We start from the raw sequence: 18,867 nt of genomic DNA on the forward strand, positions 1-18,867 counted from the left end.
GCTCCTCTACTCAGCTGACTTCGTTTCAGCTGCATTCCGCATGCCACATGATACGGTAGTATCGGATGCTCAAATGGAACGAGAATTAATCCTCTTCCGGCCAATTTTGATCGCCTAGGGCGTGCCGAAAAATCTTGTATCGGGACATCCGGCTGCCTGGCTGAGACACCCTGACTACCAAGTACCCCGGGCGGAAAACTACGTAGCCGAAGAGCCCTGACTCAGACAGCTACCATGCTTGTTTGACAGTGAGGTTGGCCTTTACTTACAAAACAGGAGAAACAATGGAGATTATCTCTAATTCGGGACTGTACTATGTGGCCGGATGGAAGATTCTGGGTGCCTGAATGATTCATCGCATTTCCTGGGCCCGGGGACCAAGGCAGACAACTTTGAAAAGGATTCCTTATAAATATGCACTCAGGACGCGAGGATTCATGTTTGTTATTATCATACAATATTGGTTTGGTCTATCTGGTCTATATACATACAAACACTGCCTATATCAACAACCCCAACATCGAATTGCCTCAAGACTGTTCAGGACTTCGAACCTCTATCTCAATTCTTTTGCCTGATCTCACTCATCGCGAATGTCTCCTACAATGGGTCGAGGAGGATACAACACCCCGGCAAACCACCCAAGCCCAGAGCCTGTGTCTCCCAGTCAAAATTAGGCTTGGGATAGCTCGCCATGTCAGAACATGCATGACGGGCAGCAAAATCATCTGCATCTCAATTGCAGCCAGCAGCCAGTCAATATTATGACTCTAATCGAGCAAGACCGACTCGGACAGTGCTGCAAATCAACATGGTCACATCGGAAGCATAGTCCAATCGGACCATTCACTTGCCGACACAGAATCTGCGATACCGTCAGCTCATCATCCAGACTAGAGGACCATTGTCTCATTTGGACTTACTTCTCAAAGACAACTCCCAATACATCCTCGACATCTCCACTTTCGCCTTTACCTGTGATCTTGGCCAACATATCCGCCGCAAAGCGCAGGTGCTCCGCAGCAGTGACGATATCGATTTCCGACTCGTGGTAAATAGAGGGAATCTCACCCTTGTGTGAGTCGGAGGATTTGGCGGAAGAAGCTTGGGACATGAAGTCGTCCAGATGGTCGAGGCAGATTTGTAGATTAGAGCTTTGGCGATGGGTGACGCCTAGGGAATCCTCCCAATACGAAAGATCATATTGAGCACTTCCATCTCCATCCATGCCGAGAGGCGAGGCAATTTGTTCGAATGTCGAGATTAGGCCGCGTAGAAAGGCTTGTAGATTGCCGGGGTCTGTGGTGGCTGTAGAAGATCCACGCTGTGCCTCTTCACATGAAATGGCAAATACGCGATCTGCTGGTATTGCTGGGAAGATCTCGTGGATCGTATTAGATAACGTCTGTGGTACACCACCATTCAGATCAGGGTGCAGTTTGTCACACTTGTTAATCGCCACAAGAAGACACTTGCCCGCATCCACGCAGTCATTGACCGCATCGAGAACCTCTGGCTCAACGAAGAGACGAACCCCATCAGCGGTTTCTTCCAGCGAAACCACCACAATAACCACATCAGACTCCAAAGCTCTCTCTCTAGCTCTGCGAATACCCTCCTTCTCAACAGCACCAATAACAACCTCACCAGACCCATCCCCACTCTCGGCACGAATCCCCGCCATATCACCAAGCTTACAATACCACCCACCAAGATCAACCCCAACATCAACAATATCCCTAGTAGTCCCCTGCTCAGTACTAACAATAGCAGCCTCCTTCCCAACAACGCGGTTCAACAACGAACTCTTCCCGGCATTCGGCGCACCCAAAAGTGCAACCTTAATCCCGTTCCTGAGCAGCTCACCACGCGACGCATTCCGAATATGGAACCCGATCTGCACACTCAACGCACCCACCTGTGTCGCAACAGAAGAAACTAGCTCTTCGGTCGACTCGTCGAAATGCTGATCTTCAGAGAAATCAATCAGCGCCTCTAACTCGCCGCGCGCATACAGCAATTGCTGCCGCCATGCCTCATACCGCTTTAAGAGGGCATCGCTGGATCCGCGCACGGCTAGTCGGCGCTGTTGTTCTGTATCTGCGGAGAGGGTATCGCCTAGTGCTTCGATCTGGGGGAGACCCAGGCGGTCGTTCATGAATGCGCGACGGGTGAACTCGCCTGGTTCGGCGTAGCGGACTTCATGGTTTGGTGTGTTTGTGTTGGAGATTGCCGATAGGACTGCTTTGACAATTGCGGGGCCGCCGTGGATGTGGAATTCCAGGACATCTTCGCCTGTTACTGTTTTGGGGTTTGGGAAGTAGAGGACTAAGGCGCCGGCGTCGAGGATTGTGTTTTGGGATGGGGGTTTGGTTGGGTCGTAGAGGGTGCGGAGAGCCGCAAGGCGGGGTTTTGGGAGGGTGGTGTTTGGGCAGAGGGCTTTGTATATCTAAAGGGTTGTTAGTATGTGTGATGTGGAGGGGTTGCGGGATTGCATACTGGTACACTGGCTGGGCCGGAGACGCGTACTACAGCAATGGCTGCTCTACCGGGTGCGGTGGAGAGGGCATAGATTGTGGAGTCCGCATCTAGCATGAATCGAGTGGGCAAGGTCGATGAGAATGCTCGCGCTTGTCCGCCAGTTCGCCGCAGGACTGGCGTTTCTGGGGGAAATGCATGACGTTGGATATGGGCCTTATTCAATATCGCTGGCCATGGTCGACTCGTTGCTTGACCGAAGGGTGCGGCCCAACGCAATAGTCGATGAGATGCTCGCATGCAGAGACTGGACCAAAGGTGACTGGTGAATGACGAGATAGCTAGGTTGTTGGATTCCTGGTCAAAAATATCGACACCTCAGGCGTACGTCACCGGGTCGGGTGATTGATTCTCCGAAGTATAAGTTAATAGGTAACTTACTAACTGAGAAAACACGCAAGAGTAAATACAGTAGGAACGTGATGGGCAAACCATGCCGGGCAGTTTTATCGACATAGTCATCAATTACATAAGTCTTGTCAAACTCCGCTTTATTGCCGAAGAGATTATGATATGGATTGCATCTACCTGCGATACATCTAGACAAGAAGCGCAATGTAAGTACATCTAACGCAACTCTATGGTCAGGGATACATGGTAAGCAGAGGGGTCTTTCAAAATAAACAGGACGGAAATTATAGAAGTCAAAGTCGAAGGCATAAAAGAGAATGCAGTAATCAAGATGCAGCGTGAACAGAGAGCTCAAAATGCAATTGTATGGTATACCCTCAAATCATGGCAGCATTTCCATAGCAGGCAGCATGTTGGAAAGGTAAAAAAAGAGATTATGTACAAAGGGAGATGTGACGAGAACCGCACGAAGAACAAAAAATGTCAAGTGGGTATGTGAAGATGATGACGACGACGACAATGATGATGATGAAAAGAAAAACAAAGATTGCACATGAATGGATACTAGTAAGATAGGGCGGGAGCGGGGTAAAAAGAGAAGAGGAAAATAAAGAAAAGAAAAGAAGAAACAAGGAAATGGTATCATGACACCATGCTCGGCTCATCAAATCAAGATCAAGGAGAGGGCGGGATTCAAGGAGGGTATTGGTATTGGTATTGGTAAGGGTATTATACAATCGAGGGCGGATGTGTATGGTAAGAGTAGTTGGGGTGTAGTAGTGATGATATGAAGATGAGACAGGAACCAAAAAATTCCGAGGCAGACATCAGGGTGAATCTATCAAACAATCAAACATTAGATTAGTGTCGACTGTCGGCAGACTCAGTCCGACAAATCGATTGGTTTGTGGGGGGAGGAACCCTCCGAGGGGGGATCTTGTGATAATGTGTCGTCCTGCTCTGAGACGACAATTGAAGGCGGGGGTTGAGAGTCGGGTGGGCTTGCGGGTGGATCATCTGTGACGATGGATTCCGTCTGCGTTGGAGAAGCAGGCTCTTGCACTGTGGGAAGGCCGCCATCTGCACTATCTTTGCTTCCGCTCGTTGCAGGATTGCGGCGTCTCATGCGGCGATTGCGACGTTCTTCGTCGGCGCTCTCTCTTCTCCTTCTTTGACGCTCGCCGCCTGCATCGGAATTACTCCGTAGACCAAGAAGCATGCTGGCAGCACGATCAGCAACATCCTCCCCTTCAGAAACCTGAGCTTCTTGTTTGCCGTCTTCCTCTTCAGGGATTGGAGGGCTGAGGTGACCATTTTCATCAACACGGCCTTCGCCGTCAGCCGGCTTCTCTTCTTCTTCCGCATCATTTATATCAGACGGCGGTTTCTGGCCAGAGGCCACACGGACCTGATGGCGCTCCTTGAGACGAGCACGGCGGCGACGGTCTCGTTGATCCTTTGCTTGGGGTGCTGCGGCACGTAGCTTCTCAAGCAATGAGTCCATGGCGCCACTTGTAGCGGGTGAATTGGCTGTCTCCACAGGCGCACCACTGTTGGCAAGATTGACGTTGATGCGCTTGCGAGCGAGAGATGCTTCTGTGCGTTTCCTTGATTCTTCCAAGGATGTATTCTTCTCTCGGGATTTCTTCCACTCGACCAAGAACGCGCTCAACTTGGCAAAGAAGTCACGTCTAGCATTCTCATCCGCATTGTCTTCACCGTAGAAGACCATAATATCATCATACGTCTTGACCATCTCATCAAGGTAGAGTTGCAGCTGTTCAGCCTTGCGCCGAGCATCCTTCATAGACCGCTGAACAACCTGACTGACGCGATCCTCGGGATGGAATCTCTTCGGGTCACTCAGGTTACCAGCATCCAGACTGGCCTGCACGTTCTTGATATTGCTGATGTACTTGTTAGCATCAGTACGAAGTTGATCAACATTGATCTTCTGCAGACCAATGACGCCACTGATCTCGTCGAGGAACCCTTCCCACTCAGGGTACTGATTCCGAACGATGCGCTCAACCAGATCAGCAAAGGTAGTCTCATTCTTGTCGTCCTTGACCATGCCCAGTCGAGCAAGGGAACTCAGCTTGAAACCCTGGGCCTGTTTATTGGCGTCATTCATGAAGTTACCAATATCCAGGATCAGACCGAGGACGTTCATCAAAGACACGGAATCACGCAATGACTCGCTGACTCGTGCGACCTCCTGCAATTTGCTGGAGAGATGTTCGTACTCCGGTTCATAGGAGCGCGTCAGAGCGAGCGCTCTGTTTCTCGCTTTCCAGTAGTGGTTCAGCTCGAACGCAGTGTAGAGATAGATTTGGTCTTCGCGGGTGATCTCACTGGGATCCTGTTCGCGGTCAGAGCTGGCTGCGCCAGGGCCGGTCCAGTCCATGCTATATGGTGCCATGAGCTTAGCGACGTTCTCGGGTATATTGCACATCTCATCTCGCTGCAAGAAGTCCATGACGACCATGTTGTCGAGGATGTCCTTGTCACAGTGGATAATCATGCGGGTTACCTCTTCGGCGGGGTATTGGGAGAATTTAGCCAAAGCAATCTGGAAGTTCTTGGATAGATCGTTCGAGATGATCTGTTTCTTGTCTTTGCGCTGCTTTGCGGCGGTGCTAGCTCCGAAGATTTTGGTCTCCTTCGCCATGAACAACCGTTCGACTTCGTCCAATACACCCTTCTTGGCGAGCTCGGTGTACTTTTCTTCCTTCTGTTCGGCGGTGGGTGCGTGGGCGGCCCAAACAGTCACTTGGGGAGTATCAACCTTGTCCCAATGCAGAGCCTTGAGCTTCTTCTTAGGCCGGATAGAAGGCATGAGGGTGGTACCAGGCGAAACATCTCCAACCATGTATGCTGGTCGCCAGCCAGAGCCCAAGGGAGCGTTGGGCGGTGGAGGCGGGGGAGGCATGAGACCCTTGGCCCCAGGAATCGGTGGAGGGGGAGGGGCCATTCCACCACCACCTGGAGGAGGCGGCGGGGGAGGTAGTGCCCCAACCTTTCCACCGGGAGGTGGAGGTGGTGGTGGAAGTCCAGGAACACCCTTGGCACCACCCGGAGGAGGCGGAGGGGGCAGTCCAATCTTTCCACCAGGCGGCGGGGGAGGAGGCAGTCCAGCTGCTCCACCCGGAGGCGGAGGTGGTGGAGGGACCATCTGGCCACCTGTAGGGGGAGGAGGAACAGTCGTGCCCCCAGGGGGAGGAGGTGGTGGAGGGACCATTTTGCCCCCAGGAGGCGGGGGAGGGGGCAGAGCCGCCACAGGAGCCTTCTCAGATAGCTGCTCCCCTTCAGCGGCATCAGGTGCAGTCGGGGTAGCATCAGCATCTTCAGCATCGAACTTAGAAACCTTGGACGCAAGCTCTCCTAGCAAACCAGTAGCTTGGGCAGGGTTCAGACGGTGACGGTATAGATTATCAAGACGAGCCCTATCAATTGGCTGGCCATTGTTGTCCAAGATCTCCTCTCCACTTTCAAGAGCACCCATCTCAGGGACGTGGCTGCGCTTGCGATAGACAGAACCCAGAGAACCAGGGTCCAGGTTGCGCCGAGTAGTTTCAGCGAATTCATCGCTGTCCTCACCCTCGCCATCCATCTTCTCACGCAGTTCACGTAAGCGATCCGAAGGTCCATGCTGGCCCCAGACCTTGCCCTCCAGCTTGAATTGAGTCTTGGTCCGCTCGAGCTGACGCTCCAGACGTTCCATGAGTCGTTCCCGATCCATGATGCCGGGCATCTGGGAAGGATCAGCCTCCGCCTCGGGGTTGGCAGCCTTGCGAGCATTGGACGCGGCGATATCCTGAGCGTCTCGAAGCATGAGGTATAATTCTCTAGTTTCCAGCTCATTGCGCTGCAATTCCTGCGCACGCAACCGTTGTACTTCTGCAACCTCCGCCTTGAATGATTCGTTCTGCCGTTGTTGCAGCTCGATGATGCCAGCCTGCTCTTCAATCTGCTTCTGTAGCTTCTTGACCAAGCCTTCTGCACCAAGCTCAACCTGGGCTCTCATCTCATCGCGCTCGGCGATAGCAGCCTCGGCAATCTGCCGGGCCTCGAGAGACTCATCGTACACCCGTCTCGCCTCGGCATCGGTATGCAGTCGATCTAACAGGCTCTGCACGGTGAAGGTCAACCCTTGCCGTAGGTCAAGGTCAGGAAGCCTTCGGTCCATAGCAACGTAGCTCAGCATGGCGTCTACCAGCTGGAACATACGCAACCCTTCCTCGCCGGAGTTCTCCCGGATCAGAAGCATATGCTGCATAGCCGACAGGAAGTAGTCGTGAGACCGACTGCCATTAATCTTGGACGAAATAGCATCAACAATTTGCATCGGATCGCTCATATCCTTGACTTCGCCCTCGATGCTATCCTTAACGCTGCTATTCTCGCGCTGGAGGAGATCCTCATAGTCGATGGCTTCGTTCTCGTGGAACCGTTCGATCTGCTTGTCGATGACCTCGTATTGGAATCCCTCCATCTTCGTCAACAGACGCTTGATTCCACATGATGTGAACTGGGCGCGGATATGGCATCGTAGCTGCAGATCGGTTTCGGCCCCATCGACCAACATGTTGATCAGGATCATGGTTGAGACGGCGTATTCCATGAGTAGGTTCTCCATCCCGATACCACCGCTGCGGTACTCTTCGCTGGCACCGACCAGACTGCCCATCTTTCCACGGCCATCGATGGTGACCTCGACGATACGCATCCAGGCGTCAAAGCGGCCAGTTTCATTGTGGTCATTTTTGACCTTGTCCATGGATTGGAGGACCTTTTGGTGGCCTTGGCCATCGCCCCAGTGACAGAGGAAGGTAAGGACTTCACTGACGAGTTTCCTAGTATTCAGACGGGGGGATGATAGCGAGCTGACAAGGGCAACCAAGACATTTTGGTGTTCTAGGGCATCGTCTGCACCATATTTGTTGTTCATCAGACCTTTCAAACATTTGGCAATATCATATTCGCGGTCAAGATCCTTGTCTCCGGTTGGTGGCGCTGGCACAGGACCAGATGCTTTCCTGCGGTTGATCTTCAAAAGGACATTGGTCAGGGCAACTTGACCCTGAGCTTCAACAAAGGCTTTCACCCAGCTATATAGTTGTTAGTGGTGTGCGATCTCTAGAAAGAAACAGCACTTACCTGATGGGTTGTGTCCGCAAGCTGACGCTCAAACTGGCAAGCTGCTTGGAGGTAATAGTATCATCCATAACCTTCTTCACATACCACTCCGGACTACCCTCCTCATCAGCACGCTCAAGCAAACCAGACAGACCATCATGGCCATGGGTTTGTCGGGCATTCTGCCGTCTCTTCTGCTCGCCTTGTAGCTCGGTAAGACGATCCTGGTGTACCAGCGTCCATTTCTTTGAAGCGGGGTATGACAACATCTGCCGTTTCGCCTGCTCAGGAAGATTCTGCCAACCTCTCTTCTGCATCAACTCCAGAAACAGCTGATCCACAATCCGGTCATCTCTCGGTCGAGTGAGATAGTTATCCTGTGGCCGGGGTACAGCGGCCGGTATAGGTTGCGAAATCTGGTGGGTCGAGGGCGCATTTGACAAGCGGCCAGAGCTAGAACTTGGAGGGAATCCAATATTGCGATCACTTGAATGCGAGGGTGTGAGGGTGCGGGAAGAACCGTCCGACGCGAAGTAGTTCGAACCCCGCGCATTAGACGAAACGGAGGAATAAAGGCTTGTTTGATCGAGGGAGGTGCGGGAGTTGGAGGACGAATCGATCGAGGAGGAGTTATGGCTGGGACCCGTGTTCGCTGCTGAACTACCTGGCCGTCCCCATTGTTGATATCTGGCGCCTCGGTCGCCCGACTGGCTACTTGACATGGTCGTGTTTGAAGCATGCGGGGGAGGACGCGGGCCAGAGGGATGTGAGGGTGAACCATTCGGCGCAGATGTCGAGGTCCAGGTAGGATATTGATGGAAATCCGCCCCAGCTTTGCCCAAGTGGTTGGGCGAGGGTTCATGGCGCGAGGAATCCGGGCGGGACATGCTGTCGATTGGGATGGGTGTGCGAGTGTCGGAGGGAAGGCTTTCGAAGGGGATGGACGTAATAACACCGGCGGTGGGAGCGAGGCTACTTGGGTCTAAGTCATGGGTCATGTCGACCGATTGGATTGAAGACCGCTTCGAATAGCGGGATGAGCGTGAGCCAGCAGCACTCCCCGGGGGAGCCAGGTTGTCGTAGGAACCCCCGTAAGTATCATATCGATCCTCCGCAGGTTTCTCTTTGTACAACTTCCTTCCGAAAAACGATTTTCCAGCCGATGTTTGCCTCGATTTGTCGGCATGTGAGCTGGACGGCATATTGGCGGGCGTCACTGAGAGGGGCACAGCATAAGGGCTCCCTCGACACTCTCAGAGGTAAAGGGATTAATAAATCTCGCGATCCAAAGCGCTAGCTATGGGGATCTATAAGGGCGTGGTGACATTCAAATCGGAAACGGTCTGTTTGTGTCCCTGGGATGAGTTAGTATACTTGTTGCTACGGAGGTCCCGAGGGGTCAAGGGAGTGGTCAAGGGAGTCAGGACACATACACACATACCCCACGAAGAAGATAAACGGAAATTAAAGAAGATTTTCTGCAATCAAGTCCCTCTCTAAGCCCGAGCGTTCAATCATCTATTGATTAGGGGGCTCGTCCGGAGAAACATTAGGTCCGGTCACGTGTCGCTACAATGAGACCCGATCTTCAATATCAAAGGTATTTGCGCGATCTGCATGCGCCTGAGCCCGCCCCGGACTCCGATTCCCTACCCCGTGTTCCGCTTTACAACCCATACACAGCCATACACAACCCCGGCGCGTCACCCATCGTCCCGCCCTGAAGACCAAGCGAGTCCGCCCAATATGGGATCATCAGGCGTCTTCGCAAAGGTACGCCCTCAACCCCTATCCGAACCAGTGACCGACCGACCTATACCTCTATCAAAACCCCCAGAAACAACACATCAAACCCCCAGACCCAAACCACCCACTCACCCACCCAGCTAAACAACCAACCAACAACCCACCCAAACAAACAAACAAAACTAACACCCAACCCCAACCAGACAATCCTCATCCCAGCCCTAATAGCCCTAACAATCTACATCCTGGCCACGTGCTTAATCCTCCCAATCTTCCGCCGCTACCACCAACGCTACTCCCAGTACCTCCCGTTACACAATATATCAGCCCACACCCTCTCCCTCCGCGACCGCATAGCCGACGCCATAATGCGCTTTTTCCTACCTTCCACCTGGCGGCGCGGCGCGCACGTTGAGCATGATACTATCAGTATCGACGATGATGAGGGGGAGATTCTTGTTGGGATGGATATGGATGCCGCTAGGCGGGAGGCGTTGGAACGGAGGCGTGGGTCTGTTGCTGAGGCTGAGGGGAGGTTGAGCCGGGATCTGGAGGAGGGGTTTATGGATGATAGTGATGAGGAGGATCACCATGGTGGTGGGAGGCGTTGAGGGTGGAATGGAAGTGGCGAGAGGTATTTTTAGCATTGATATCCTGGGAACCCGTGCGCGTGCATTTGTCTCTTTGGTGTTTCTGGGGTAGATTTCTGGGGTACATTCATGGGCGTTTTGCGAGAGGTTTATTTTATATTGCATTGAGCTTTGCGTTTTACATATGGTTCTGCTCTGTTTATAGAGTTTTTTCATCATCGAGACTACCTGGGGTTTCGTAAAGAGGTGATAAGCTATTGAAGTATATCCTATCCAGCAATAACCTCGGAATGCTTAAAAATGGCGGACTCCACTAGAGGCTGGGCTGAGATCGACGTCTCCACTAGGATCATCACGCACGTTTCAAATGCAAATCTAAAACAGGTAAAAGAGAAAAATCACTTAAAATATTATTTCATTGGTATCGTGAATGATGCTACTTTTCAGCATCGCCCGTTAGGGCCTATGAACATTCATAAAGAAAAGTATAAACATGAACCCGGAAATTCTTAGGTGCATTTTTACTTGCGCTGACCGTAAGCCTTGGTGGCGTACTGACCCTTGTGGACGATCAGGTCCTCAGGGCGGTAGTCCTCACGGCCGGAGAAGTAGCTGTCCAGGATGGCCTTGGTGCCGTTGGCGTAGCGGACCTGCGCATCGATGGAGGTACCGGACATGTGGGGAACCATGCCGTTGCCACCACCCCAGGGGTGCTCGGCGTAGCGGAGAGGGTGGTCCTTGGGGGCGGGCTGGGGGAACCAGACATCACCACCGTATCCGCGGAGGTGGCCGGACTTGAGGGCCTCGGCGACATCCTCCTTGACGACAATGGCACCACGGGCGGTGTTGACGAGCCAAGCACCGGGCTTCATCTTGGAGATGAGGTCCTTGTTGAAGAGACCGCGAGTCTTCTCGTGCAGGGGGCAGTTGATGGTGACCACATCACACTGGGCGAGCATCTCCTCGAGGTTCTCGACGCGACGGCAGCCAATCTCCTTCTCGGCCTCGGCGGAGAGGGGCTGGTAGTCGTAGTAGAGGAGCTCCTTGCAGTCGAAGGGCTTGAGACGGCGGAGGACACGCTCACCGATACGGCCGACAGCGACGGTACCGACGACCTTGCCTTCGAGATCGTACTCGTTCTTGGCGACGGCGGCGACATTCCAGTCACCGTTCTTGATCTGCTCGTGTGCAGGGACGAAGTTGCGGACCAGGAGGAGGATGGTCATGACGACGTGCTCCGCGACGGAGACGACGTTGGATCCGGTGACCTCGGCAACAGTGATACCGCCGTTGGTGGTGTTGGCGGCGTTCAGGTCAACGTGGTCGGAACCGATACCGGCAGTGACAGCGAGCTTGAGGTTCTTGGCCTTGGCCAGACGCTCAGCAGTCAGGTAACCGGGGTGGAAGGGGGTGGTGATGATGACCTCAGCGTCGACAAGCTCCTTGTCGAAGGTGGAGTTCTCACCCTCCTTGTCGGAGGTGGTGACCAGGGTGTGGCCAGCATCCTCGAGCCACTTGCGGATGCCGAGCTCGTTCTCAGTGGTACCAAGCAGAGCAGGCTGCTGCTTGGAGTGCTCACCACCCTTATGTCATGTTAGCGAATTGTCGTCGAATTGCAAAATTGGAATCACTTACGTCGTAAAGAACCAAAAGAACCTTACCCTGTAGATTGGCGGTAGCAGTTAGCGTTCGTGCTCCGGAGATAGAACCCAAGGGTGACGCCCGAGGGAACGGGGTGGCCTTGAGGCCCGAGAGGAAGGGCCGTCGCAATTGACGGGAAAAGGAACGAATAAATACCATTGTGAATATGTGAAGATAAAATTAAAGAAGATGGAATCTAGAGAAGGTCAGCGTCTGGACTTATATGTGTACTTGATGTAGTCTATGAAGTCAACCAACCCGAAACGGCGTTGGAGAAACTGTTGATAGCGGGGAGAGTGGGGCACGCGGGGAGTATATATATAAATATATATATCAGACAGAGTAATCAGGGCTTTGATCTTACCGGAGATGACTGAAGATGATGAAGGGGATGGAAAAGTCAAATTGAAACAGCAAACAGAGCACAATATATAGACCACACCTGGGGAGCCACCATGCCTCCAACTGCGGGACTGGAGCGGCAACTGAGGTTTCCACTTCCGTGTCTCCGCATGAGGGACACTTCACTACACGAGGGGTTTCCTCCGGCTGGTCCTCCGAACCTTGATACGTTGGGGTCCACGTACATGTACATGCACTGTGTAGCTCACATCGGTTGCTGTTAGCTAATTGGTACCCTACTTGATACTAAGTCGTACACTATAGAAGTTAATCTACTGAAGCTTATGTGTGTCACATATACATATCACTTTGGAGGAATATGAGCTACGATAACTCCAATATCAACAATATCAAATACTATAGCTTCTAATAGAGATATATGAATTATTCTCTTAGTTGTCTAGACTTCTCTCTGTCCATCTCAGTGATTACCTCAGCTCGCACAAAAGTTCCCCGCAGCGGGGTGCTGACATAATGAGGGGTCATTTGAGAGCATATCGGCTGGGTTACATGTATATCCTTAGGGCCGGCCTGGGAATATCTCCAAGTCTGCTAGCTCAATTCCACTGGTCCCCTGGTCCCCAAGGTAGAGGGCCATTACCTGGCTCATCCTCTCTCACGGGAGACAGCCCGAGATACACCCGCGCTTCTGCCGAAACTCGGCCCTCATCTCCAACTATACACTGCCTCCTCTGAGGAGGTTTGGAGAAGTGTCCGCACGGGTCCACTGTGTCTACAACTTGATTCAGGCCGGAATGCATGACCAGATCAAGAATGGAGAGGGGGTAGTGGATTGATTTAATCCACCACCATCCGCGGGCTTCCTTGCCCGTCGTGTTTATCTTGCGCCGTCAATTACCTTGCATGATATGGGTTGACTTGCATGTTTGACAATTGCAACGGCGCCCAGTCAAGGTTCTGGGTTGAATTGAAGGGCTACGACTTTTACGTTATGTGATGAGCACCAGCAGCTAACACGGACAGCGACCGAGAAATCAGTCTCTTCAACGGTGCTAACATACCAGCTCGAAAGGTCCGCCCCTCAACCATTTCGCGCCATACACTACATCACCCTTCCAGATGGCGATCACAACAAACAAGCTGTCCAAATAATCAATCTATGCATCCAATTCGAACAGTGACCGCAGATCAAGTCGCCGTGATGGGATGGTACCCACACGAGGTTCGAGACTTTCGGCGCGTATCCTCGAATCGTCGCATGATCAGCTGCGGGGCAAACCCATGCATACGAGGCTTGTTTGAGCGAGGACACGCTTCGTGCTCTGATGGGCTTCTCGGTCGCATTGACCTCGAGTCTCCAAAAAAATGTGTGAAAACTAAAGATGTTTATTTTCTCTAGGTTGCAAACCCACTTCTCCGTGCATAGGAACCTTTGCGACAGACTTATTTGTTCGAATACACCACAAATTTTCACGGATTCGAATATATCTGAGATCACTCTACTTTGATCTCAGTCGATTGGCTTCGGGCTCGCTTGGATTTACGCAGTCGGTTGGTTGTTATCTACGCTACGAGGGCCATGATGGGAGATACAACGTTTCGGAAAACTGAAAATTGAAACTCGAATGGATATTCTGAAGCAAGTGAAGAGAACTTCCCGCCTGCATTTGACATGGACAATATTACAATGTTTGGACATGTGGAGGAGAGTACGGAGTGTACATGGAACGGGAGCAAATAGCAGGCGGTGATTGATAATACCGAAGCTCCGGTCCGACTCGGACTGTGCGCTCGGAGATAGCAATTCTTTAATACTCAGCACTCGCTCTTTTTACTTGTCTACTTGTCTAAGCTATTTTCACATTCTTTACTGTCACTTGTACACATTTATGCGATGAGATTGAGACCAACAATCCTGCAGTCCGTCACGCGCGACTGGACCGGACAGACATGTCGAAGCATACGCCTGCTATCCACCACCCCAAACCACAATAGCCGACACCGCGTGCGCCTGCATATCCCACCTCCATTACCCGTGACGAAATCATGCCCCGAGCGAAGCTGCGATTGCCCATCCACGCCCGCCATGCCAGAGGGTCTGCCAATCGACCATGAACATACGTTAAACGGGACAATGGCTGCCTATACGCAGCAGCTCCTCGTCTGCACAGGGAAGCGGGATTGGACGAGTCGCATTGATGAAGATGGTGAGAATGAAGGCTGGGGAAATCTCCTGCGAGGAATGAAGCGTCTACTAGGTCGTGGTGGGCCTTACCTTGATGTATGCGAACAAGACACCCTCAGCACACCTCAACAATGATACCATCTCTTGCTAACACATCCAAGCCATTCAACAACGTCCTAACAACGGCCACATCAATCGCACCCTCAACAACCTCCCCCACAACTGCCTCAGCCTTCCTCTTCCCAAGCTTCAAATACATCCCCTCAATACCCGCAGACACCGCATCACCCTCAGAACAAACGCCCGATCTTGTCACCTTCATCCGCGCCTATCTCCTCCCAAAACGCCTCCACCACATGCACTCCTCCCACCCAACCTCAAAACGAAAAGACATGACCCGCGCCCCAGAACTAGCATCGCACTTCCCCGACGCAATCGACATAAACCACTCTCCCACTATCCTAATCTGTGGCCATGGCGGCCGAGACATGCGCTGCGGCGTTATGGCACCAGCACTGGAAAGCGAGTTCCAGCGAGTCTTACAAGCGCGCGGATTTACTGCTGGCAGTGAAGGTGCACGGGCGACGGTTGATGCGCCGGACCATGCGAATATCGGACTGATTAGCCATGTTGGTGGTCATAAATATGCGGGCAATGTTATTGTTTACATCCCGCCTAAGATGATGTCCGGTGAGGATGCTTCGGTGCCGCATCCGTTGGCTGGGAAGGGGATTTGGTATGGGCGTGTTGAGCCGAAGCATGTGCAGGGGATTGTTGATGAGACTGTCTTTGGGGGGAGGGTTGTTACGGATCATTTCCGTGGCGGGATTGATCGGTCTGGGGATATTTTGAGGTTGTAGACTGCCCAGCCCTGGAGGTGTCGAGAGATTTGGACACTCTAGATCATGGGGGTAAATGTAAGATGAGGGATAGATTTGCATTTGTAAATATACTAGACTGATACATATTCAAGATCCAACACTATATCAAATATATAAAATGGCAATTGAATATTGACTACAGTATTGTTCAAGTCAAGATATCCTCAAAGACGCTAGTCCAAATCGGGGCTAAAGCTATCCAACCACCGGGGAGATTTGAAGATGCGCAAACCAACACTGAACCAAGGCCAATCGCCCCAATCCCCAAACCCCAAACCCCCAACCCAACCGACCATGATACAATAAAGCAAAACCAACCATGCAGTCCCTCCTCCGAACCCGCCTCCCAAGCGCAATCGCGCAAACCCGACTCCGCGCGCGTCCAACCAACCGACTCCAAACCTACAATGCATACACATACACCCTAACCCGACACGCAAGCACAACATCAACCCTTCAAAAACTTGACCTCCCCTCCCTCGACAAGAAATGGCAAGAAAAATGGCAAGCCGAGCGGGTTACCACCCAATTCGAAACACAATCTCCCACCAACACATCCGCGCAAAAACCCCAATCCTACATCCTATCCATGTTCCCCTACCCCTCGGGGACATTACACATGGGCCATCTGCGCGTATACACAATATCAGACGTGCTAGCGCGGTATTATAAAATGCGCGGACATGAAGTTATTCATCCGATGGGGTGGGATGCTTTTGGGTTGCCGGCGGAGAATGCGGCTATTGAGCGTGGGATCGATCCTGCCGAGTGGACGACGCATAATATTTCGAGGATGAAGGAGCAGTTGGGGTGTATTTCTGCTGGGTTTGATTGGGAGAGGGTATGTTATTGCCATCACTGTGACTACTGCTATAACTTGGATATGGTTATGGCCATGGATATCTAGCTGTTTGGGCCGAATTGGGTTAATCTGTTTGATCTAGGAATTGGCGACTTGTTCCCCTGAGTTCTATGAACATACTCAGCGAATCTTCCTTATGCTTTATGAGAAGGATTTGGCGTATCAGGCTGAGGCGCTGGTTAATTATGATCCGGTTGATAAGACGGTTTTGGCGAATGAGCAGGTGAGTTAAGGTTTCTGAGGTATATGGTTGTCTTTTCTGATTTATGTGCAGGTTGATTCCAATGGGTTCTCGTGGAGGTCTGGTGCTAAGGTTGAAAAGTTGAACTTGAAGCAGTGGTTCTTCCGCATCACTGAGTTCAAGGAAGCGCTGTTGAAAGATCTCGACTCTCTCTCTGGAGGATGGCCAGAGCGTGTGCTTTCCATGCAACGGAATTGGCTTGGGAAATCATATGGTGCGAAGGTCACTTTTCCCGTAACTGTCAACAGCAATGGGGGTGAGCAGGTTAATGTGGATGTTTTTACTACCCGGCCTGACACCCTGTATGGCGTGGAATACCTTGCACTCTCTCTGAGTCATCCTATTGTGCTAAAGGCTGCCGAGAAAGACGAGGCTCTTCGGAAGTTCTTGAGTGAAGCATCTTCACTTCCGCCGGACTCGAAGGCTGGGTACAAATTATCAGACGTGGAGGTATCTCATCCATTGCGGAAAATTGATGCAGAAAGCCCTCAGCTGTCAAGGAAGCTTCCCGTTTTCGTGGCGCCCTATGTCCTTAGCGATTATGGCGAAGGAGCAGTCATGGGAGTTCCCGGCCACGATGCCAGAGATATGTCATTCTTCAAGGAGAATGTGAACCCGGATTCCATCTCTGTCGTTATTGAGGCTGAGGCAACGGGCAGCGAGGCTAACAGTGTTGTCCCAGCCTCTGACTCAAAGGCTTTCACTCAAGAGGGCTTCTTGACTTCCCTCTGCGGGAAGTACTCAGGTCTGCACTCCAAGGAGGCCTCCAAGCTGATTGTCAATGACCTAAAGCAGGTTGGACAAGCTGACTTTGTCGAGAGTTGGCGTCTGCGAGATTGGCTGATTAGTCGTCAGCGGTACTGGGGTGCCCCTATCCCCATTATCCACTGCGGCGACTGTGGTCCTGTGCCCGTGCCTGTAAAGGATCTTCCAGTGAAGCTGCCGAAGATTGAGGGAGATTGGCTGAAAGGGAAGAAAGGCAATCCTCTTGAATCATCGGAAGAATGGCTCCACACGAACTGCCCCAGCTGCGGAGGAGCAGCTAAGCGGGATACAGATACCATGGATACCTTTGTGGACTCTTCATGGTACTTCCTGCGATTCCTCGACTCTGCCAACAAGGAGGCACCATTCTCTCCTGCCGTGGCACGGCCAGTGGATTTCTACATCGGCGGTGTCGAGCATGCTATCCTGCATCTCCTCTACGCCCGGTTCATCTACAAATTCCTCGCTCAATCGGAGCTGTTCCCAGCTGGAAACTCCAACGCACCCGCAGAACCATTCAAAACTCTTCTCAGTCAAGGGATGGTTCACGGCAAGACCTTCACCGAGCCCTCCACTGGCCGATTCCTCCGCCCAGAGGAAGTCGACCTCACCAGCCCAGACAAGCCTCTGATTAAGGGCACCCAAGTCACACCCAACATCTCCTTTGAGAAAATGTCCAAGAGCAAATACAATGGCGTAGACCCAACCGAATGCACAACAAAGTACGGCGCCGATGCCACGCGCGCACAGATCCTGTTCGCCGCCCCAGTCAGCGAAGTCCTAGAGTGGGACGAATCCAAGATCGTCGGCATCGAGCGCTGGTTCGGCCGGCTCTGGAAGCTCGTCCAAGATATCCAGCAATCCCTAGCAGAGTCGTCATTCTCCATCCCGGCAGAAACCCTGGTCTCGACTTCGACTGGTCACGCCGCCCCTCTGCCAGCATCCCTCCAGGACCTGAGCGACGCAGACGCAGACGCCATCCTGGCTACACACAACACCATCTCTTCCGTCACAACCTGTTTTGAGAGTAACCCCTACAGTCTGAACACGGTCATCTCAGACCTGACAAAGTTGACCAACACCCTGAACACGACTCCGGCATCTACCCCTCTCATCCTCTACCTAACCATCTCCTCTCTCCTCCGTCTCCTGGCTCCTATCGCTCCAGCCCTCTCATCTGAATCGTGGGAAGTTCTGCACGAAACACTGCTGAACAAGTCCAAAGAACAAGAACAAGTCCCATCAATCCTCAAATCACCCTGGCCAAGCACCCTCCTCACAACTGAAGAAGCAGAGACTCTCTCCGCTCGCGGTGGACAGAAGGTCGCCGTGCAGGTTAATGGCAAGACCCGATGCGCTGTTACCATCCCATCAATGAAGACGTCGACAGCCAAAGGGAAGAATACCCCTCCTACACAGGAAGAACAAGACTGGATTATTAGTCGGGTCTTGGAGACCGCCGAGGGCAAACTGTGGCTTAGTGAGAAGCATGACTGGGAGAAGAGAAGGCGAGTCATTGTTATCAAGGGTGGCAAGTTGGTGAATGTTGTTTTCTAATCTAATCT

At 52.2% G+C, this 18,867-nt stretch overlaps 6 protein-coding genes across 6 annotated transcripts; 3 read left to right on the forward strand and 3 right to left on the reverse strand.

Annotated features, from left to right (window-relative positions):
- Positions 1-788: 788 nt before the first annotated feature.
- Positions 789-2,835, reverse strand: N7446_013668 (tRNA modification GTPase; the record flags this gene model as incomplete). The annotated part of the gene is made up of 3 exons (XM_058522408.1): positions 789-865; positions 924-2,449; positions 2,500-2,835. Coding segments are annotated over 3 exons (1,881 nt in total), but the record flags the coding sequence as incomplete, so codon positions are not given.
- Positions 2,836-3,772: 937 nt separating this feature from the next.
- On the reverse strand, positions 3,773-9,230 carry N7446_013669 (formin sepA; the record flags this gene model as incomplete). The annotated part of the gene is made up of 2 exons (XM_058522409.1): positions 3,773-8,000; positions 8,050-9,230. 2 exons carry the CDS (start codon positions 9,228-9,230, stop codon positions 3,773-3,775), a joined length of 5,409 nt encoding a protein of 1,802 aa, XP_058365886.1.
- A 415-nt stretch (positions 9,231-9,645) lies between these two features.
- On the forward strand, positions 9,646-10,385 carry N7446_013670 (uncharacterized protein; the record flags this gene model as incomplete). The annotated part of the gene is made up of 2 exons (XM_058522410.1): positions 9,646-9,801; positions 9,978-10,385. 2 exons carry the CDS (start codon positions 9,646-9,648, stop codon positions 10,383-10,385), a joined length of 564 nt encoding a protein of 187 aa, XP_058365887.1.
- Positions 10,386-10,885: 500 nt separating this feature from the next.
- On the reverse strand, positions 10,886-12,164 carry fdh (formate dehydrogenase (NAD+) FDH1; the record flags this gene model as incomplete). Its single annotated transcript, XM_058522411.1, has 2 exons — positions 10,886-11,947; positions 12,000-12,164. 2 exons carry the CDS (start codon positions 12,162-12,164, stop codon positions 10,886-10,888), a joined length of 1,227 nt encoding a protein of 408 aa, XP_058365888.1.
- A 2,290-nt stretch (positions 12,165-14,454) lies between these two features.
- N7446_013672 (sucrase/ferredoxin-like domain-containing protein) lies at positions 14,455-15,413 on the forward strand (the record flags this gene model as incomplete). The annotated part of the gene is made up of 2 exons (XM_058522412.1): positions 14,455-14,649; positions 14,715-15,413. 2 exons carry the CDS (start codon positions 14,455-14,457, stop codon positions 15,411-15,413), a joined length of 894 nt encoding a protein of 297 aa, XP_058365889.1.
- A 340-nt stretch (positions 15,414-15,753) lies between these two features.
- Positions 15,754-18,859, forward strand: N7446_013673 (leucine--tRNA ligase NAM2; the record flags this gene model as incomplete). Its single annotated transcript, XM_058522413.1, has 3 exons — positions 15,754-16,275; positions 16,379-16,519; positions 16,571-18,859. The coding sequence occupies 3 exons, from the start codon at positions 15,754-15,756 to the stop codon at positions 18,857-18,859; spliced, it is 2,952 nt and encodes a 983-aa protein (XP_058365890.1).
- Between the last annotated feature and the right edge of the window lie 8 nt (positions 18,860-18,867).

This window comes from Penicillium canescens, assembly GCF_028828765.1.
Source record: "Penicillium canescens strain IBT 15451 chromosome Unknown utg000011l_segment0_segment0, whole genome shotgun sequence".
NCBI lineage: Eukaryota > Fungi > Ascomycota > Eurotiomycetes > Eurotiales > Aspergillaceae > Penicillium > Penicillium canescens.